This window comes from Anomaloglossus baeobatrachus, chromosome 1, assembly GCF_048569485.1.
Source record: "Anomaloglossus baeobatrachus isolate aAnoBae1 chromosome 1, aAnoBae1.hap1, whole genome shotgun sequence".
NCBI classification, from domain to species: domain Eukaryota; kingdom Metazoa; phylum Chordata; class Amphibia; order Anura; family Aromobatidae; genus Anomaloglossus; species Anomaloglossus baeobatrachus.
Window position 1 is genome coordinate 135,524,097 of NC_134353.1, and position 19,469 is coordinate 135,543,565.

The 19,469-nt window shown below is 46.1% G+C and overlaps 1 protein-coding gene across 1 annotated transcript in view; it reads right to left on the reverse strand.

Moving 5' to 3' along the window:
* Positions 1–19,166, reverse strand: part of DLC1 (DLC1 Rho GTPase activating protein) — a 709,032-nt gene extending 689,866 nt beyond the window's left edge. Inside the window, 1 exon segment of the mRNA XM_075347073.1 lies at positions 18,183–19,166. Coding sequence (XP_075203188.1) covers positions 18,183–19,166 — 984 coding nt within the window.
* Between the last annotated feature and the right edge of the window lie 303 nt (positions 19,167–19,469).

A 19,469-nucleotide genomic window follows, 5' to 3' on the forward strand; every position in this document is an offset into this window, starting at 1 on the left:
AATGTAGCCCCCATAGTCCTATATGTATTATAACGCAACCCGATAAAACTTCATATTGCATTATGCAGCCCCATACTCCATGTATAATGCACCCATATAGTCCATGTATAAGGTGTCCTTCATTTTGTATTATGCAGCCCCCCAGACCTCCATATATAATAATGCAGCCAGCCTCTCCAGGCCTCCATGTATAATAATGCAGCCAGCCTCCTCAGGCCTCCATGTATAATGTAGCAGCCAGCCTCTCCAGGCCTCCATGTATAACAATGCACCCAGCCTCGTCAGGCCTCCATGTATAATGCAGTATCTCCAGGCCTCCATGTATAATGCAGTATCTCCAGGCCTCCATGTATAATGCAGTATCTCCAGGCCTCCATGTATAATGCAGTATCTCCAGGCCTCCATGTATAATGCAGCCTCTCCAGGCCTCCCGGTATAATGCAGCCTCTCCAGGCCTCCATGTATAATAATGCAGCCTCCCCAGGCCTCCATGTATAATAATGCAGCCTCCCCAGACCTCCATGTATAATAATGCAGCCTCCCCAGACCTCCATGTATAATGCAGCCTCTCCAGGCCTCCCTGTATAATGCAGCCTCTCCAGGCCTCCATGTATAATAATGCAGCTTCCCCAGACCTCCATGTATAATAATGCAGCTTCCCCAGACCTCCATGTATAAAGCAGCGTCTCCAAGCCTCCATGTATAATAATGCAGCCTCCCCAGACCTCCATATATAATGCAGCCTCCCCAGACCTCCATGTATAAAGCAGCCTTTCCAGGACTCTATGTATAAAGAAGCCTTTCCAGGCCTCCATGTATAAAGCAGCTTCTCCAGGCCTCCATGTATAAAGCAGCCTCTCCAGGCCTCCATGTATAATAGTGCAGCCTCTCCAGACCTCCATTTATAAAGCAACCTCCTCAGACCTCCATGTATAATAATGCAGCTTCCCCAGACCTCCATATATAATGCAGCCTCCTCAGACCTCCATGTATAAAGCAGCCTCTCCAGGCTTCCATGTATAATAATGCCGCTTCCCCAGAACTGCCTTCCCAAGCCTCTGGCCATCGTTTACTCACTTATATTAAAAAAAAAAACCAAGTACTCACCTTCTCTCTTCCTTCCACCGCTGCTGTACTCCCCGCTGCTTGTTCTCCCGGTGCTGCGGACGGCGTCCTCCCGTCCTGCACTCTGTGCACTCAGCACAGCAGTCGCTCGGGAGTGACGTCACCGCACAGGGGGAGAATGGTGATGCATAGCGCGGCACCGGCCGCGCAATGCTTCATCATCACTGTGCGCAGTGACGGGGGAGACGCCGCAGCCGCTGACACCAGGTAGGGGGCCCCGGTGCCGCCACTGACACTAGGCAGGGGGGCCCGGTGTCGGCGGCGGCAGCGGGTCAAATAGCGGCCATGTGGTCTGTGACAGATCAACGCGGCTCCTCTCACACTGACAGAAGCTGGCTGCTGATCTGCCTGGCGGCCGCCGGGCCCCTATCCTCCCGGGCCCGGTCGTGATCGCGACCGCTGCGACCGCGGTAGTTACGCCACTGAACACAACAATAGAGCCACCTTTGTCTGAATTTCTAATGACAATGTTAGGATTGCTTCTCAATTCCTGAAGGGCTAATTTCTCCTGAAAGGTCATATTAGGATAAAACTTTTTTTCTCCCTAGATAATAATACAAGTTCCTCCTTTACAAGACTTTGAAAATTATCCATCGCTTGGCATTTGGATTTCAAAGGGTAAAATTCATTATTAGGTACTCGGTTAGAGAATGAAGAATCATTGAGTGAAAAAATTTTACCTCCAACATCAGAAAGATCACAAAGATTTTGTAAAGACATTTGTTCAGCAAATAAACCAGGAACAAAATCACTATCATTAGTTACTGGCATGGTAATATTAACCTGTTCCTCGCTGAAAAAAATGTCTTTTGATAGTAAGTCATCGTATAAATTGATTAACATCAAGCCTGGTATTGAAAACATTCAATCTAGTACTAGGTACGAAATTAAGACCCTTACTTAGTACGTCCATCTGATTTTTTACTTAAAATGGTAGCAGATAAATTTAAAACAGTAAAATATTCGTTTAGTATTTCCCCCTTCTGGTGGAATGTTGGAAAATACTTGCACCTGGTATGTTTGCGTCCCGCTCTTCTGATTCTTCTCCTTTTTTCTTTGAGCTTTTTTTTGAGAGTGGTGGAAAGTTTTTTGAATTCCTAATGACCGTTGAAGTTTCACCGCAATCAGGATCAGAAAAGTCAGTATTATATTCTGAGGTCTCATTGTCAGTGGAGGAAAAACTGACTCTGTTTAGAGATCCCCTTGAGATATCAATTTGTATGAAAAGAATTAACACATATGTTGAATGATAGCACCACCTATGCTAAAATTTCTCAGGAGAGTCAAATTTGTTTCCAAAAAAAATTGTACTATAGGATCTATCGTATCCCCTTCTGACCATACCATTAAATGCTTCACCACAGAAACTGCAGGTGGTAGCAAGTGGCTTTCTACGGTCGGTTCATACAAGTGCGGTAAAAAAAACATGCGGTTTATGTAGAATTCTGATTAATGGAAACAAATTCGGCTCCTGTGTTACAAATAAAATATATAACATCAATTCTTTTCTCAATTGTGGGACATGTGTTATGTCTTGATGGTGGATCCTCTGGGCAGTGCACCGGACTCCCCCAGTGAAGCAACCCGGAGCTAACTCCTGTACAGGGACTGTCTGGTTAGCCCATCAGAGGGCCTAGATACACAGTAGCCGGAGTACTAGCGGTGCAGGGACAGCGTCCCTCAGGGGACGGGTGGAACGAAGTCTCTGGGGCCACAGAGTTCCTGGAGACAATGCAGGAATCCGGTGCAGGTGCCGAGTTGGAGCCTCAGACGGGATCAGGATGTAGCTGGGTGTGAAGGTAGAGGTCGCCGGGCGAAGTCGGGGATCAGAGACAAGCACTGGCTGATGGAATGGTGGTGGTATTCCCCGCCGACAGTCACCGGAAGCCCACCTAGGCAATCCCGTGGTCAGGACCAGGTTACAGTAGCAAGACAGGCTCTGCGGGGGAGACAGAGTTAGATATATGCAAGGTACAAGGGGACCTGAACACCTAGCTTACTGAATCTCGTTGAACAGGCACCGCCCACATGGAAGGAACATCCTAATATACCTTGTACCTGATTTAGGCAATATCCTGTTTCTGGGACGCGCGCACCCTAAGCTCGAGTGCCGGAGATCAGAGCAGGAAGCGGTGCCGAGGATGCAGGAGAGGCTGACAGTGTGTCCTGGATAGCAGAGGAACGCCGGGAGCGGGAGACAGGAAGCATGGAGGACGCAGAGGAAGAAGAGGGAGCTGTGTGACAGTGGGCGGGAGGACCGGGGACCAGAGCGGTGAGTGAGGGACAGCGTCGGTCCCCGGGAGCGTGACAACATGTAGTGTAGTATATGTCATTACCTGTACCTTTTGCATGCTTCAGTACATGGGGAGCACAAATCGTGCCCTCAGAAAGAGAATATTGGAGCATGTATATGATACTAATAACTCCAGCACTAGAAGCCCTTCTGGTGCTTCTCAACATTTTACAAATGTTCATGAAGTAAAATTGGATTTTTTTTACAGTAAATGCTATTGAGAAAATTTCTATTCCCAAAAGAGGTGGCGACATAAATAAAACATTCCATATCCATATAAAAGAAGCTAAATGGATTTTTATTCTTAATACTAGAGTTCCATTTGGATTGAATATATTAACCTTACATATATTAACCCCTTCTGTTTTTTCAGGTGATGCCATGTTGATTTCATTGTGCTAATTAGTCCACATGTTTTTTGTCATGATGCCAGCTCTGGTTTATACCCTTTTAAGCTGTGTGTTTTCCAACTATTGTTATGTGCTCAAGGACGCTGCGACGTCCGAAACGCGTCTTCTTTGTATGGTTGGCACCACGCCACTTTGATGGCCTTTTAATGCAACATTAAATAAAGAAAAAAAAAGAATGTTTTATTACTGGACTGGATGCTGGAGTTTTTCTTTATATCTGTGGACAGAGTATGGTCGGAAGAGAGGATGGGGAGGGGGAAGTTTCTTTGGACACAGTATGGCAGGAGAGGATGAGGGGTGATGCATGGGAATGAGAGAGGATAAGGGGTGATGCATGGGGAGAGAGAGGATGAGGGTTGATGCATGGGGAGAGAGAGGATGAGGGTTGATGCATGGGGAGAGAGAGGATGAGGGTTGATGCATGGCGATAGAGAGATTGAGGGTTGATGCATGGGGACAGAGAGGATGAGGGGTGATGCGTGGGGGAAACGAGAATGAGGGGTGATGCGTGGGGGAAACGAGGATGAGGGGTGATGCATGGGAGAAACGAGGATGAGGGGTGATGCAAGGGGGAAACGAGGATGAGGGGTGATGCGTGGGGGAAATGAGGATGAGGGGTGATGCATGGAGAAACGAGGATGGGGGGATGCGTGGGGAGAGAGAGTATGAGGGGGTGATGTGTGGGGGAGCGAGGATGAGGGGTGATATGTGGGGGAAGCGAGAATGAGGGATGATGTGTGGGGGGAGCGAGTATGAGGGGTGATGTGTGGGGGAGCAAGGATGAGGGGTGATGCGTGGGGGGAGCGAGGATGAGGGGTGATGCGTGGGGGGAGCGAGGATGAGGGGTGATGCGTGGGGGAGCAAGGATGAGGGGTGATGCGTGGGGGGAGCGAGGATGAGGGGTGATGCGTGGGGGGAGCGAGGATGAGGGGTGATGCGTGGGGGGAGCGAGAATGAGGGTTGATGCGTGGGGAGAATGAGGATGAGTGGTAATGCATGGGGAAAGAGAGGCTGAGGGGTGATGCGTAGGGAGAGAGAGGATGAGGAGTGATACGTGGGGGAATGAGGATGAGGGGTGATGCGTGGGGGGAGCAAGGTTGAGGGGTAATGCGTGGGGGGAGCAATGATGAGGGTTGATGCATGGGGAGAGAGAGGATAAGGGGTGATGTGTGGGAGGAATGAGGTTGAGGGGTGATGCGTGGGGGAAACGAGGATGAGGGATGATGCGTGGGGGAAACGAGGATGATGGGTGATGCATGGGAGAAACGAGGATGAGGGGTGATGCAAGGGGGAAACGAGGATGAGGGGTGATGCGTGGGGGAAATGAGGATGAGGGGTGATGCATGGGGAAACGAGGATGGGGGGATGCGTGGGGAGAGAGAGTATGAGAGGGTGATGTGTGGGGGAGCGAGGATGAGGGGTGATGCATGGCGATAGAGAGATTGAGGGTTGATGCATGGGGACAGAGAGGATGAGGGGAGATGCGTGGGGGAAACGAGAATGAGGGGTGATGCATGGGGAAGAGAGGATGAGGGTTGATGCATGGAGAGAGAGAGGATAAAAGGTGATGCGTGGGAGGAATGAGGTTGAGGGGTGATGCGTGGGGGAAACAAGGATGAGGGGTGATGCGTGGGGGAAATGAGGATGAGGGGTGATGCATGGGGAAACGAGGATGGGGGGATGCGTGGGGAGAGGGAGTATGAGGGGGTGATGTGTGGGGGAGCGAGGATGAGGGGTGATATGTGGGGGAAGCGAGAATGAGGGATGATGTGTGGGGGGAGCGAGTATGAGGGGTGATGTGTGGGGGAGCAAGGATGAGGGGTGATGCGTGGGGGGAGCGAGGATGAGGGGTGATGCGTGGGGGGAGCGAGGATGAGGGTTGATGCGTGGGGAAGATGAGGGGTAATGCATGGGGAAAGAGAGGTTGAGGGGTGATGCGTAGGGAGAGAGAGGATGAGGGGTGATGTGTGGGGGGAGCGAGCATGAGGGGTGATGTGTGGGGGAACGAGGATGAGGGGTGATGTGTGGGGGTAACAAGGATGAGGGGTGATGCGTGGGGGGAACGAGGATGAGGGGTGATGCGTGGGGGGAACGAGGATGAGGGGTGATGCATGGGGGGAGCGATGATGAGGGGTGATGCGTGGGGGGAGTGACGATGATGGGTGATGCGTGGGGAGAGAGAGGATGAGGGGTGATGCATGGGGAGAGAGGATGAGGGGTGATGCGTGGGGGGAACGAGGATGAGGGGTGATGCGTGGGGGGAACGAGGATGAGGAGTGATACGTGGGGGAGCGATGATGAGGTGTGATGCGTGGGGGGAGCGAGGATGAAGGGTGATGCGTGGGGGGAGCGAGGATGAGGGATGATGCGTGGGGGAAACGAGAATGAGGGGTGATGCGTGGGGGAAACGAGGATGAGGGGTGATGCATGGGAGAAACGAGGATGAGGGGTGATGCAAGGGGGAAACGAGGATGAGGGGTGATGCGTGGGGGAAATGAGGGTGAGGGGTGATGCATGGAGAAACGAGGATGGGGGGATGCGTGGGGAGAGAGAGTATGAGGGGGTGATGTGTGGGGGGAGCGAGTATGAGGGGTGATGTGTGGGGGAGCAAGGATGAGGGGTGATGCGTGGGGGGAGCGAGGATGAGGGGTGATGCGTGGGGGGAGCGAGGATGAGGGGTGATGCGTGGGGGAACAAGGATGAGGGGTGATGCGTGGGGGGAGCGAGGATGAGGGGTTATGTGTGGGGGGAGCGAGGATGAGGGGTGATGCGTGGGGGGAACGAGGATGAGGGGTGATGCGTGGGGGGAACGAGGATGAGGAGTGATACGTGGGGGAATGAGGATGAGGGGTGATGCGTGGGGGTAACAAGGATGAGGGGTGATGCGTGGGGGTAACAAGGATGAGGGGTGATGCGTGGGGGGAACGAGGATGAGGGGTGATGCGTGGGGGGAACGAGGATGCTGGGTGATGCATGGGGGAGCGATGATGAGGGGTGATGCGTGGGGGGAGCGACGATGATGGGTGATGCGTGGGGAGAGAGAGGATGAGGGGTGATGCATGGGGAGAGAGGATGAGGGGTGATGTGTGGGGGGAACGAGGATGAGGGGTGATGCGTGGGGGGAACAAGGATGAGGAGTGATACGTGGGGGAACGAGGATGAGGGGTGATGCGTGGGGGGAGCAAGGATGAGGGGTGATGCGTGGGGGGAGCCATGATGAGGTGTGATGCGTGGGGAGAGAGGATGAGGGATGATGCATGGGGAGAGAGGATGAGGGGTGATGCGTGGGGATAGAGAGGATGAGGGGTGATGTATGGGGAGAGAGAGGATGTGGAGCAAACTGGATATAAATTTTGAGGACACAGAATAAAGAGTGACATGGTATGAGGAGCAAGTGGGCAGGATGAGAAGTGACGGGAAAAGTATATGGACACATAGGAAGTAGTGAGGAGACAGTAAGGGATGAGAAGAATGTGAGGGGGCACAGAATAGAGACTGGGTAGTGGAGGGGGGGCTGTATTGAGAAGGGACAGAATGGGAGGACAGTGTGAGGCCATAGCAAGGAGGGGGAGTGTGATGAGGGCACAGTATAAGGACTGGGCAGTATAAGGGGACTCAGTGTAAAGGACAGTGTGAAGAGTATTCTCAGTATGGAAAGAGAGGGAGTGTGGGGTCATATTTTGTGCAGAGAACACAGTGAGGGGCCATTATTTATTCTGGGGCACAGTGTAGGGCACACATTTTTAAGTAGAAGTATTATAATCATTCTGCTATTTTTAGGGGTATCGTGTCGGGATGTGCTGCAGAAGACCGGAGAGGATGGAAATCTACAGACGAGATGTGAATGTGAAAAGTCATCATGGCGTCAGGACAAGATAAAGAATAGAAAAAAAATGACTCAGAGAAAACGTCATCTATAAGTAATGTAAATATTTGTAAATATATGTAAATGTAAATATTTATTTGTGATACTGACTATGTCTTATCATTAGGCCTGGGTCCCACTTGTGCATTCCTTCTTAGGAGAGCGCATTACGACCCCCACTGATCAGCTGCTCTTGGTGAAGGTGACCGAAAATGCTTATTTCTGGATCTGCTCCATCCTCTGATAGTGTCCGCGTCTGGGTACTGCACATCCACCTCATTGATTTTAATAGAAGGCTACTGCCACTATCAGAAGACGGAGCAGATCTGGAACCGAGCACTTCTGCCCACCATTGGCACGGCACCTAGAACAGGCACTTGGCTGGGGTGCAGGTGCTAGACCTAGACCAATCAGACACTGGTGACCTATCCTAAGGAGACAATCACCCTGTGAGCCGAAGACAGGAGCGGAATGATCGCCGGGGGTGGTGGATGGGCCCACCTACCCCGGTCCCCGCCTTGCTTCAGCTGGATGTGCGTTGGAGGGTGCATATCCAGCTGAAATGCATCGTGGCTTAGAGATGACGCCACGCGACGTGGGAGCCGGGAAGGGTGAGTAAAAATGTTTTCGTTTTTTTATTTTCTTTTTGTGGCAAATATGTCAGGAGAGGCTCAGAAAGGGGACAGAAAGCAGGATAAATACATATATTCCAGAATGTGCCCAGGAGGGGGATATTTATATATATATATATACCTGGAGCCCCCCAGGATGGGCCATATATTCTGGCATAGGAACAAATAAACCAGGATGGGGACATATATACCAGGAGCATCCCAGGGAGGGGACATATATACCAGGAGGAGGACATATGTGCTAGGAAGGGGACAAATAAACCAGAATAGGCCCAGGAGGTGGATATATATACCAGAAGGGGGACATACATACCAGGAAGGGCCAAGGATGGGGACATATTGGAGCATCTCAGTAAATTAGAATATCATCTGTAAGCCATAATCAGTAACAGAAATAAACACTTGAAATAGATCACTGTGTGTAATGACTCTATACAATATATGTGTTTCACTTTTTGTATTAAATTACTGAAATAAATTTAACTTTTTGATGATATTCTTGTTTATAGAGATGTACCTGTATATCCCAGGACGAGCAGTGTGTGTGTGTGTGTGGGAGATAGTATACAGAGGGGCAGCATATGTGAGGGATATTATATTGAGGGGCAGTGTGTGGGAGAGATATTCTACACAGGGGTAGAGTATGTGTGGGGATATTATGCATAGGAGCAGTGTGGGAGAGGAGGTGTAGAGCGTGTATTATGGAGCGGGGCAGTGTAGAAGGTGTGTTATGGAGAGGGGCGGTGTAGAGGGTGTATTACAGAAAGGGGCAGTGTAGAAGGTGTATTATGGAGCAGGGGGGTTTAGAGCGTGTATTATGGAAAGACTCGGTGTAGGTGGTGTGTTATAGTGCTATGGAGAGGGGTGATGTAGAAGGTGCATTATAGAGAGGGGCAGGCGGTGTAGAGGGTGTATTATTACTTTTCTGAGGGAAATACTTCATTTTCTGGAACAACTTCAAGGGTGCTTAGACTTTTGTCCATGACTGTGTGTGTGTGTGTGTGTGTGTGTGTGTGTGTATATATATATATATATATATATATATATATATATAATTATGATGTTGTTCAAAGAGTGGTGGGGGACTGTGGAAGGTTTGCGGCTGGGGTAGGGCCTGGGTGGAGTCTCAAGGGGGCCCCATAATTTTGCCAGTATGGGGCCCTGAAATTCCTATTGGCGGCCCTGCCTCTTAGCCACACATGTTTGCAGATCACCACATGAGCCTGCATTAAAGGGACAGATTCGAACTTGGACATATAGGTACGTCCAAGGACATAAAGGGATTAAACGTTAGTCACTTACCTCCTGTATTATATTCACCTTCCAGTGGCCTCATCTTCTATCGCCGCCACTCCAGTCAGTCTCTTGGTATTTGTGACCTGCTGGCAGCTCCAGTGTTTCATGCAGTCGGAGGTCACAACTTAATACATGTCTATGAGAGCCTCATTCTGGCCTCATTCTGGCTCTCATAGAGATACATTGGGAGCTTTGTAGGGTAATTTCTGAGTTCTGGTCAGTGAGAGGTTACAGTCAAAAGAGATGGTACTGTGAGACCAGAGCAGCATCAGTAAAAGGTGAGTGGTGCTTTTACCCCTTCACGACCTAGGACGTAATGGTACATCCTAAATCATCAAGAGGTGATCACCACCGGCTGCTGCAGTGAGTTGGCAGTGATCCCCCCCCATGTCTGCTGATTTGAACAGCAGACATGTGTGCCTATTAACCCCCTAAATTGCGCCGTCAAAATTTAAATCATCGAAGAAGGGAACGCGCATTTTCCCACCGCCATCAGAAGCCCCATGACACAATCATAGGGAGCCGATAGTTGTCATGGTAGAGATGGGTCATGTGATGACTCCTGATGTTATCATGACATATTTCCTGTTACAGCCGGCAGAGCAGCAGCTGTAAGAAGAACGCAGCATTTCTGTTGATCAGAGCTGTGTTGCTCTGATCAGCAGAAATGAATGAGCAATCAGACTGCTGGTCCTTCTATTCCCCTAGGGGACTAGTTCAAATTCCCCCATTCACTCCATTGAAAATTAAAGGGTTAAAACTTATTTTTTTTAAAATACACATATTTGGTATCGACAAGTTCAGAAATGTCCGATCTATCAAAACATAACATCAATTAATCTGATCAGTAAACAGTGTAGCAGCAAAAAATTCCAGAATCCAAAATTACGTTTTTTGTTTGTCGCAAATGTTGTGCAAAATGCAATAACAGGTGATCAAAACGTAGCATCTGCGCAAAAATGGAACCATTAAAAACGTCAGCTCGAGACACAAAAAATAAGCCATCACTGAGCCATAGATCCCGAAAAATGGGAACGATATGAGTCGTGAAATATGGCGCAAATAGTGCGCCAATTTTTTTGGACGGATTTCTGATTTTTTTTAAACCCCTTAGATAAAAGTAAACCTATACATGTTTAGTGTCTACAAAATCATACCAACCTGCAATTTTTCTGCATTTGGAATTTTTCTGCCATTTTCAAGTACGTTATATGGTAAAACTTATGGTTTCATTTAAAAGTACAACTCACATGGCAAGATTGATGGAAAAATAAATAAGTTACAGCTCTCGGTAAAAGACGAGCAAACCCCCCCCGAAAGACGGAAAATCGCCCGGGCGTGAAAAGGGGTTAATAATATGCCACCGTTTTTAGAGGGATAATACAGTTAGGTCCAGAAATATTTGGACAGTGACACAAGTTTTGTTATTTTAGCTGTTTACAAAAACATGTTCAGAAATACAATTATATATATAATATGGGCTGAAAGTGCACACTCCCAGCTACAATATGAGAGTTTTCACATCCAAATCGGAGAAAGGGTTTAGGAATCATAGCTCTGTAATGCATAGCCTCCTCTTTTTCAAGGGACCAAAAGTAATTGGACAAGGGACTCTAAGGGCTGCAATTAACTCTGAAGGCGTCTCTCTCGTTAACCTGTAATCAATGAAGTAGTTAAAAGGTCTGGGGTTGATTACAGGTGTGTGGTTTTGCATTTGGAAGCTGTTGCTGTGACCAGACAACATGCGGTCTAAGGAACTCTCAATTGAGGTGAAGCAGAACATCCTGAGGCTGAAAAAAAAGAAAAAATCCATCAGAGAGATAGCAGACATGCTTGGAGTAGCAAAATCAACAGTCGGGTACATTCTGAGAAAAAAGGAATTGACTGGTGAGCTTGGGAACTCAAAAAGGCCTGGGCGTCCACGGATGACAACAGTGGTGGATGATCGCCGCATACTTTCTTTGGTGAAGAAGAACCCGTTCACAACATCAACTGAAGTCCAGAACACTCTCAGTGAAGTAGGTGTATCTGTCTCTAAGTCAACAGTAAAGAGAAGACTCCATGAAAGTAAATACAAAGGGTTCACATCTAGATGCAAACCTTTCATCAATTTCAAAAATAGACAGGCCAGAGTTAAATTTGCTGAAAAACACCTCATGAAGCCAGCTCAGTTCTGGAAAAGTATTCTATGGACAGATGAGACAAAGATCAACCTGTACCAGAATGATGGGAAGAAAAAAGTTTGGAGAAGAAAGGGAATGGCACATGATCCAAGGCACACCACATCCTCTGTAAAACATGGTGGAGGCAACGTGATGGCATGGGCATGCATGGCTTTCAATGGCACTGGGTCACTTGTGTTTATTGATGACATAACAGCAGACAAGAGTAGCCGGATGAATTCTGAAGTGTACCGGGATATACTTTCAGCCCAGATTCAGCCAAATGCCATAAAGTTGATCGGACGGCGCTTCATAGTACAGATGGACAATGACCTCAAGCATACAGCCAAAGCTACCCAGGAGTTCATGAGTGCAAAAAAGTGGAACATTCTGCAATGGCCAAGTCAATCACCAGATCTTAACCCAATTGAGCATGCATTTCACTTGCTCAAATCCAGACTTAAGACGGAAAGACCCACAAACAAGCAAGACCTGAAGGCTGCGGCTGTAAAGGCCTGGCAAAGCATTAAGAAGGAGGAAACCCAGCGTTTGGTGATGTCCATGGGTTCCAGACTTAAGGCAGTGATTGCCTCCAAAGGATTTGCAACAAAATATTGAAAATAAAAATATTTTGTTTGGGTTTGGTTTATTTGTCCAATTACTTTTGACCTCCTAAAATGTGGAGTGTTTGTAAAGAAATGTGTACAATTCCTACAATTTCTATCAGATTTTTTTGTTCAAACCTTCAAATTAAACGTTACAATCTGCACTTGAATTCTGTTGTAGAGGTTTCATTTCAAATCCAATGTGGTGGCATGCAGAGCCCAACTCGCGAAAATTGTGTCACTGTCCAAATATTTCTGGACCTAACTGTATATTGAGAGTCCATGCATTTTTTTATTTTGTTATTTTAATCTGCTGCAATGGAAGTGTCATTCCAATATATTTTATTATTGAAAGATTAGTAAAAGAATTCCTAGCAATACTAAAGAGGTATTCGTATTCTCACTTCTAAGGCTGTGTGCGCACTTTGCGTTTTCAATTGCGTTTCCGCAGCGTTTTGAGCTGCAGCGTTTTCATGCCAAAAGGCATGAGTTTTGATTTTCCATAATAGTCTATGAAAAAGGAAGATTTCCTGACCGCACTTTGCGTTTCAAAACGCTGCATTTAATTTGCATAATTTGTGGCAAAAACCAAGCATTGAAAGAAGCAGCATGTCAATTGTTTTTGCTATTTCTGCAGCGTTTTGCCAACATTGAAGTCAATGAGAAGTTGTAAAAAGCAACAACCATCCAAATTCCAGCGTTTTACCTGCTTTTTAGCTGCAGAAACAGTGCGTTTTAGACTACATAAACGCATGCTTTTCTGACATCCAAATAATAGAATACACATAGTCCGACAATCAAATTAATGAAAAATATAAATTTATTGCTATTTTACCGCTAAATAGTATAAAACCGCTATAATTATATGAAATATAACTATTTTCTATATTATTTCAATAATTATGTGTTCCTTTTTTTCCCTTTTTTCATAGTGTTTGACTGTTTAAACTTTATTTAGCACTGTCTTTATGTTCAAAACGCATTTGTCAAAACACAATGGAAAAGCATGTAAAAAGCGCTAAAAACGCGGATAAAACACGTTAAATACACATGCATTTTACCGCTTTTTTGTGGTCAAAAGCAACTTTGGCAAAAGCAATTTCTGCCAGAAGATGCGTTTAGAACTGCAACTAGGACGACGCAAAGTGCGGACATAGCCTTATATCCACCAGAAGGAAATGAATGCACAATCTGGGATAGTGAGCGGTGACATGCAAATTGTGTCTCTATTCCTAGTGGAAAAATGAGCATCCAGAAGAGTTAAAAACATACAAACAAATATACAGAATAAAGGTTGTATAAAAGAATATCCTCATTTGTTATACAATGTAGTAAACATTCTATTATAGTAAACAAAGAAGAAAGCGCTGTGTACAAAACACAATGGGACAGATGACATACAATGCAAATGGAAAACTTTCAAGTCCAAAACTCATTGATCAGACCAAAACAATTAAAGCAATTAAAAAGCGTACCATCCAGGCATACATAATAATACCTGGTGCTAATCAGCATAATGCTCACCTAGCAATGAAGGAAATTGCAACCATACAGCATCAATGAATCTGCAGTCAATTTCAAGGAGTCATTGGAGAAAACTCATTAAAGGGAACCTGTCAGCAGAAATTTTGCCCTAAACCTAAAAGTTTCCCCTTCTGCAGCTCGTGGGCTACATTCTAGCAAGGTTCCTATAGTTATTCTGCCCCCTCTTAGATCAAAATAAATAGTTTATAAAGTGGTACCTTTCAGTTTGAAAATCTTGTTAATGGTACACGGGGGCGGGCTGTCTGTTGTCCGTTACTGTCCCTCCTGCCGCTTTAGGCCGTCCCCCAATGCTCATTTACATACCTCAGGACACCGCCCAGTGCGTCCGAGGTCTCGCGCTTGCGCCGTGCCACTGTAGCGGGACTGTGCACTGTGGGACCGCTGGTGACGTTGTGCAGGCACGAGATTATGGGCGGCGCTATGATTTTCACCAGCAAGCTCCCGCCCATAATCTCGTGCCCGCGCTTTCCCCTCTGCCTCCACCGTTCTGCGCATGCCCTAGCCAGATGACCCAACTTCACCTCTTTCCCATCTAGCCCTGGAGCAGGAAATAGATGGGAGGAGCGGAGCAGAACACCACCGATTATCTGGTCAGGGCATGCGCGAGACTGGGCACTGGGCGGCGTCCTGAGGTATGTAAATGAGCGTTGGGGGATGGGCTAAAGCGGCAGGAGGGACCGTAACGGACAACAGACAGCCCGCCCCCATGGTAGAATTAACAAGATTTTCAAACTGAAAGGTACCACTTTCTAAACTATTTATTTTGATCTAAAAGGGGGCAGAATAACTATAGGAACCTTGTTAGAATGCAGCCCACGAGCTGCAGAAGGGGAAACTTTTAGGCTATGTGCCCACGGGGTCAGTGTCCTGCGGATATATCCGCAGGACATTCCGCAGGAGCTCCCAGGAAACAGCACCACAACTTCTGTCTGTTTCCATGCTGCGGAATGGCCTGCGGATATGGTGTGGTATTCTGCATTGAGGATACAGTACCATGACTTCAGCACTGCATCCTCAATGCAGAACAAGTGCTGCAGTGATCGGGGGAGTTCATACTTACCTCCATCACGCAGCACCTCGCTTTCCGGCAGCCGGGTCACTCTCTCAGCGTCTGCAGAAGAAGGTGGGCAGGCCTGAACTAGCTCCGGCTGTCACATGACCGGAGCCCGTGCAGGCTCCGCCCACCTCTTCCTTCCTGTACCTGGATGGCTGGATCTACCCCGCTGCTGTACACCGGATGGAGAAAGTGACTCCGGTGAGGCAGGTAAGTATATGGGACCCTGCGGAGAAATCCGCAACAATAATTGACATGCTGCAGATTTTTCCGCACGAAAATCCGCACGATTTCCGCTGCGGAAAAATCCGCAGCGTGGGCACAGCATTTCCCAAATGCCATAGAAATGGCTGGGGAGTAGCTGTGCTGCAGATTTCTGGAAAATCCGCGGCTTTTCCGAGAAAAATCCGCGGCAAAATCCGCGCATTTTCCGCAGCGTGGGCACATAGCCTTAGGTTTAGGGCAAAATTTCTGCTGATAGGTTCCCTTTAATGGGAACCTGACAGCTGATACATGCTGCCAGATCCATTGATAGAATATATCAGGGTATGCAAACCTAGACTGAAGCCGATGAGATAGGGGTAAACAATCAAAAAACCATAAAGAAAGAGTGGCCCCATTACAAAATAACTTTTAATAATAACATTAAAAGGTCAGATGACCAATAACACACAAAAATCATGTATTTAAGTAAAGTGCAGGGTGTACGGTAACAAATGCCAGGTGGGGGATGAAGAGAAAAAGACAGGCCCTAAATAGGTGCTACTAGATCTCTCCCTACCTGGCAATGGAGGGTATGATGCCCTAGGGTTATGGCATCCCCATTCATTGACGGGAATCCCTAATTAACCCTATTGAGAGCTGCACAGATAAAACACACCATATATAAAACCTAAACAATAGCCCCCCCCCATTGCCATAAAATGGTGGGTCAGAGGGAAATAACTTATCTGAAAACGGTGTCCAGAGATGCGGTTCTGACACATTTCCTGCCAAAGATGCCAGGGGTTCATCAGGGAACAAAAACCTAGACAGCAGATGCAGAATCCTCCCAGGGATCCCAGGGATTATATATGGTGTGTTTTGTCTGTGCAGGCTCAATAGGGTTTATTAAAGATTCTTGTCGATGAATGGGGGTGCCATAACCCTAGGGCGTCATACCCTCCATTGTTAGGTAGGGAGGGATCTAGTAGCGCCTATTTAGGGCCAGTCTTTTTCTCTTTATCCCCCACCTGGCATTTGTTACTGTACACCCTGCACTTTATTTTAATACGTGAATTTTGTGTTATTGGTCATCTAACCTTTTAATGTTATTTTTAAAACTTAATTTTAATGGGGCCACTCTCTCTTTATGGTTTCACAGAATGTATCAGACACTGGGCATATGATTTCAGCCATTTATGTTTAATAGCCGCAATGGACCAAGCTGCATGGGGGATTAGTCAGACAGGCGGGTCCCTGGTGGCCTTGTCCCACACACTGCCCTAGAGTGACAGGTGCAAGAGTTTATAGGGAGAGACCTATCACTCCAAGTCAGTGGGAGGGGAGAAGCTACCAGGGACCCTGACCAGTCTCCCATGCAGCTTGGTCCCTGGCAGATTTTCAACCATGTTTTTCTCTAAAACCACATGGCTGCAGTCACACAGCTAGGGTCTAATATATGCTTTGTGTTGACCAGGCAGCTTGTGTTAGCTGTCAGTTCCCATTAAAGAGAATCTACTGGTAACAGTATAGCAATGTAGGTCTTTGAAATGTAAATCCATCCACACCTTTATAAATACTACAAGAATTGCTGCACTTCTGGGAAATTATCAAGTTCTGCATGATAAATCATCTATTATATTCTAACAAGCTGTTTAAATGTCCCTGGTTTTTTTTGCAGGTCTCAAACACCCAAAGCATAATAAATGGATGGGCCATAAAGGTTACAAAACAATATAAAATCCTACTCAGTTCACTTCGCACTTGTCTTCACTGCTGCAGCTTCCGACTCGTCCTTTACTCAAACCATAAGCTCTTGATCTGGTATTCTCTAAACTCTTCATTGGTGCCTACAGCGACGTCGCTAGGCAGGTAAGTAGTGTGACGGGTCCGCACGATTTTGTGCGCCATAGGCAGCGATTTGCCCGTGTCGCACAAATGATGGGGGCGGGTACGCACGCTATCGATATCGGTACCGATATCGCAGCGTATAAAGCCTTAGGGTGACTATTATATTTACTTTTTAATGTTTTTTTAAACTCATTCTCCATATGAATCAAGCATAATGGTAACCAACTCTTCATTATTTTTGCACTATTCAATCAAATATAACCAAAAAATTTGGATTCATCTGAAGCTGAAAAGTTTTGGAAATTAGAAATAAATACAAGTAGTGTAAAATGAACTTGCCCATCCAAAATTGTTTGCAACTGTTGGAACATTATATATCTACATACAGTACTACAAAGAAAACATGATTCAAGTACGTAATGAGTAAGTCAAGATTATACAAAAGCGAATCTTCGGAAAAGGAATAGTAGAACAGTTATCAAATATTTGGCTTTTGGGCCTATGTGTGGTTTGCAACTGTCTGCCAGCTTGGTGCACCAACAACAGGTCTAGCAAATGGTTATTAAGAGCAGGTCTCCAGATGTTGACTTTGATGAGTAGCCCTGCACAGAAGAGCAGCCCTGGATGCACATTTGCTGGTGTGGGAAAGAGGGAGAAATGAAGATGATTGGCTAGAAATAGGAAGATACTGCCTGATAGAGGGGTACTTGAAGCTGGTTGAAATTGTCTGGTGGGAGTTCTTAAAGTGGAACTACTGCATGTTGATAGCCCTGGATAAAGTATACTGCCCATAAGGGATAAAGTCACAAGGTCTTGGTGTACTTTGTTTGGGGTAGCTTTGGCTGTCATTACAAAGGTAATGCTGAGGATTGCGTGTCACTACTGTGGTGGTGATGGGGGGTTGTGCTGGATTGTTGCTCATTATCATCTCTCAGAGCTGAATGGGGTTCTCAAGGTATAAAAGCTTGGGGATCACTGGTGTACACTCTCAAATAAGGAAACTCCATCACCTTAATGATTGCAAAGGTCAGCTTTCTGGAACCAAGCCAAATTTCAACGTAAAAAAGGACTATATGTCAATGTAATACAAGTGTAAAGATGCAGATAGGAGATGACTAAATTAAAAGTTAAAATAGTTCTTACCTTTTTTCTACGCAATCTGACTTGATCATTTATCCCTTCGCAGGTAGATACGTTATCCTTGGTAGTAACATCCTCACTACAACTTGATGAACCTAATCCTTTTAACCCATCCTGTGACACATTCAAGTCTCTGTTCACCTGAGTTGACTCATAATGACTTAGATTGGCTTGGCCTACATGTGATTCATTTTGGAAGCTTCTACTTCGTTCTGAATGTTCCAGACAAAAAGATCCACTAGTATGAAAGAAGCTAGCAGAAGACTCAATGCAGATATTCTGTTCATACACAACTTTAGAACCATCGGATTTTCTTCTCTGCTGTGCAATCCGAGCAGAATGTAGCAGCTGCTCACCAGACATATCAGTTTCCTCCAAATCAGAATTTCCCTGTAGCATTTCCTTGAAGGACATTTCATCTAAAACATTCACATTATCTCCATCAATTTTATAATTAGTATCTCCTCTTTCATTTTCTGTACATTTATTTTTCTCAACATCATCACTGGTATTGCTAACGTCAAGTGTATTGCTCATATCTTCATCAAGTAAGGGCTTAACCTTCATTCCATCTTGGCTGGACAGATATTCCTCCTTGTTCTTGACTTCTTTTTGATTAGGTAGCAAGAACATGAATGTTTCCATGCTGGTGTTTGAAGATGAACAGTGATCTTCTGGATCTAAGTTATCATTTTCATCCATCTCTTTTGAGATCTGTTTTTCTGCTTGTAAAAAACCATTACATTCCTCTAAATGAATGCACTTCGATAAAGAAGGCGTCTCCGTCATTGCCTCCTTCCCAGGTTCTTCCATAGCTGATTTTAAATTTTCTACTTTAATTCCATGGCAGCACAATTTATCACAACCAGAGGTGTTAGAAGACAATCCAATCCATTGAGATACATGATCTTCCCAGCTTTTCTTCCGAACAGCTACAGACATGTCACAAAGTAAAGCACCAGACGAGATTCGTACTCAGAAGAGCATGTGATTTTGGTACGGGAATGCCGTGAAGAACTATGCAGTTGACCTGGTGAAGGATCATCTACCAAACAAGAAATTAAATCAGTTAGGGTCTTAATGTTGACAAATGATAAACAAGCAATACAGCAGCCCTTGTCTGGATGAACAGCCTGTTTTCTTATACAGTCATAATAATTTACTCTTGCCAACTTTTGTACAATAGGAGCCATTTTATTTTAGTCACAGGGTAACTAATTTCATGCATCTGAATTCTATAAAGTCTCATGACTGTGTACTACTAATAATGTAATTACTCACTAAAGAATA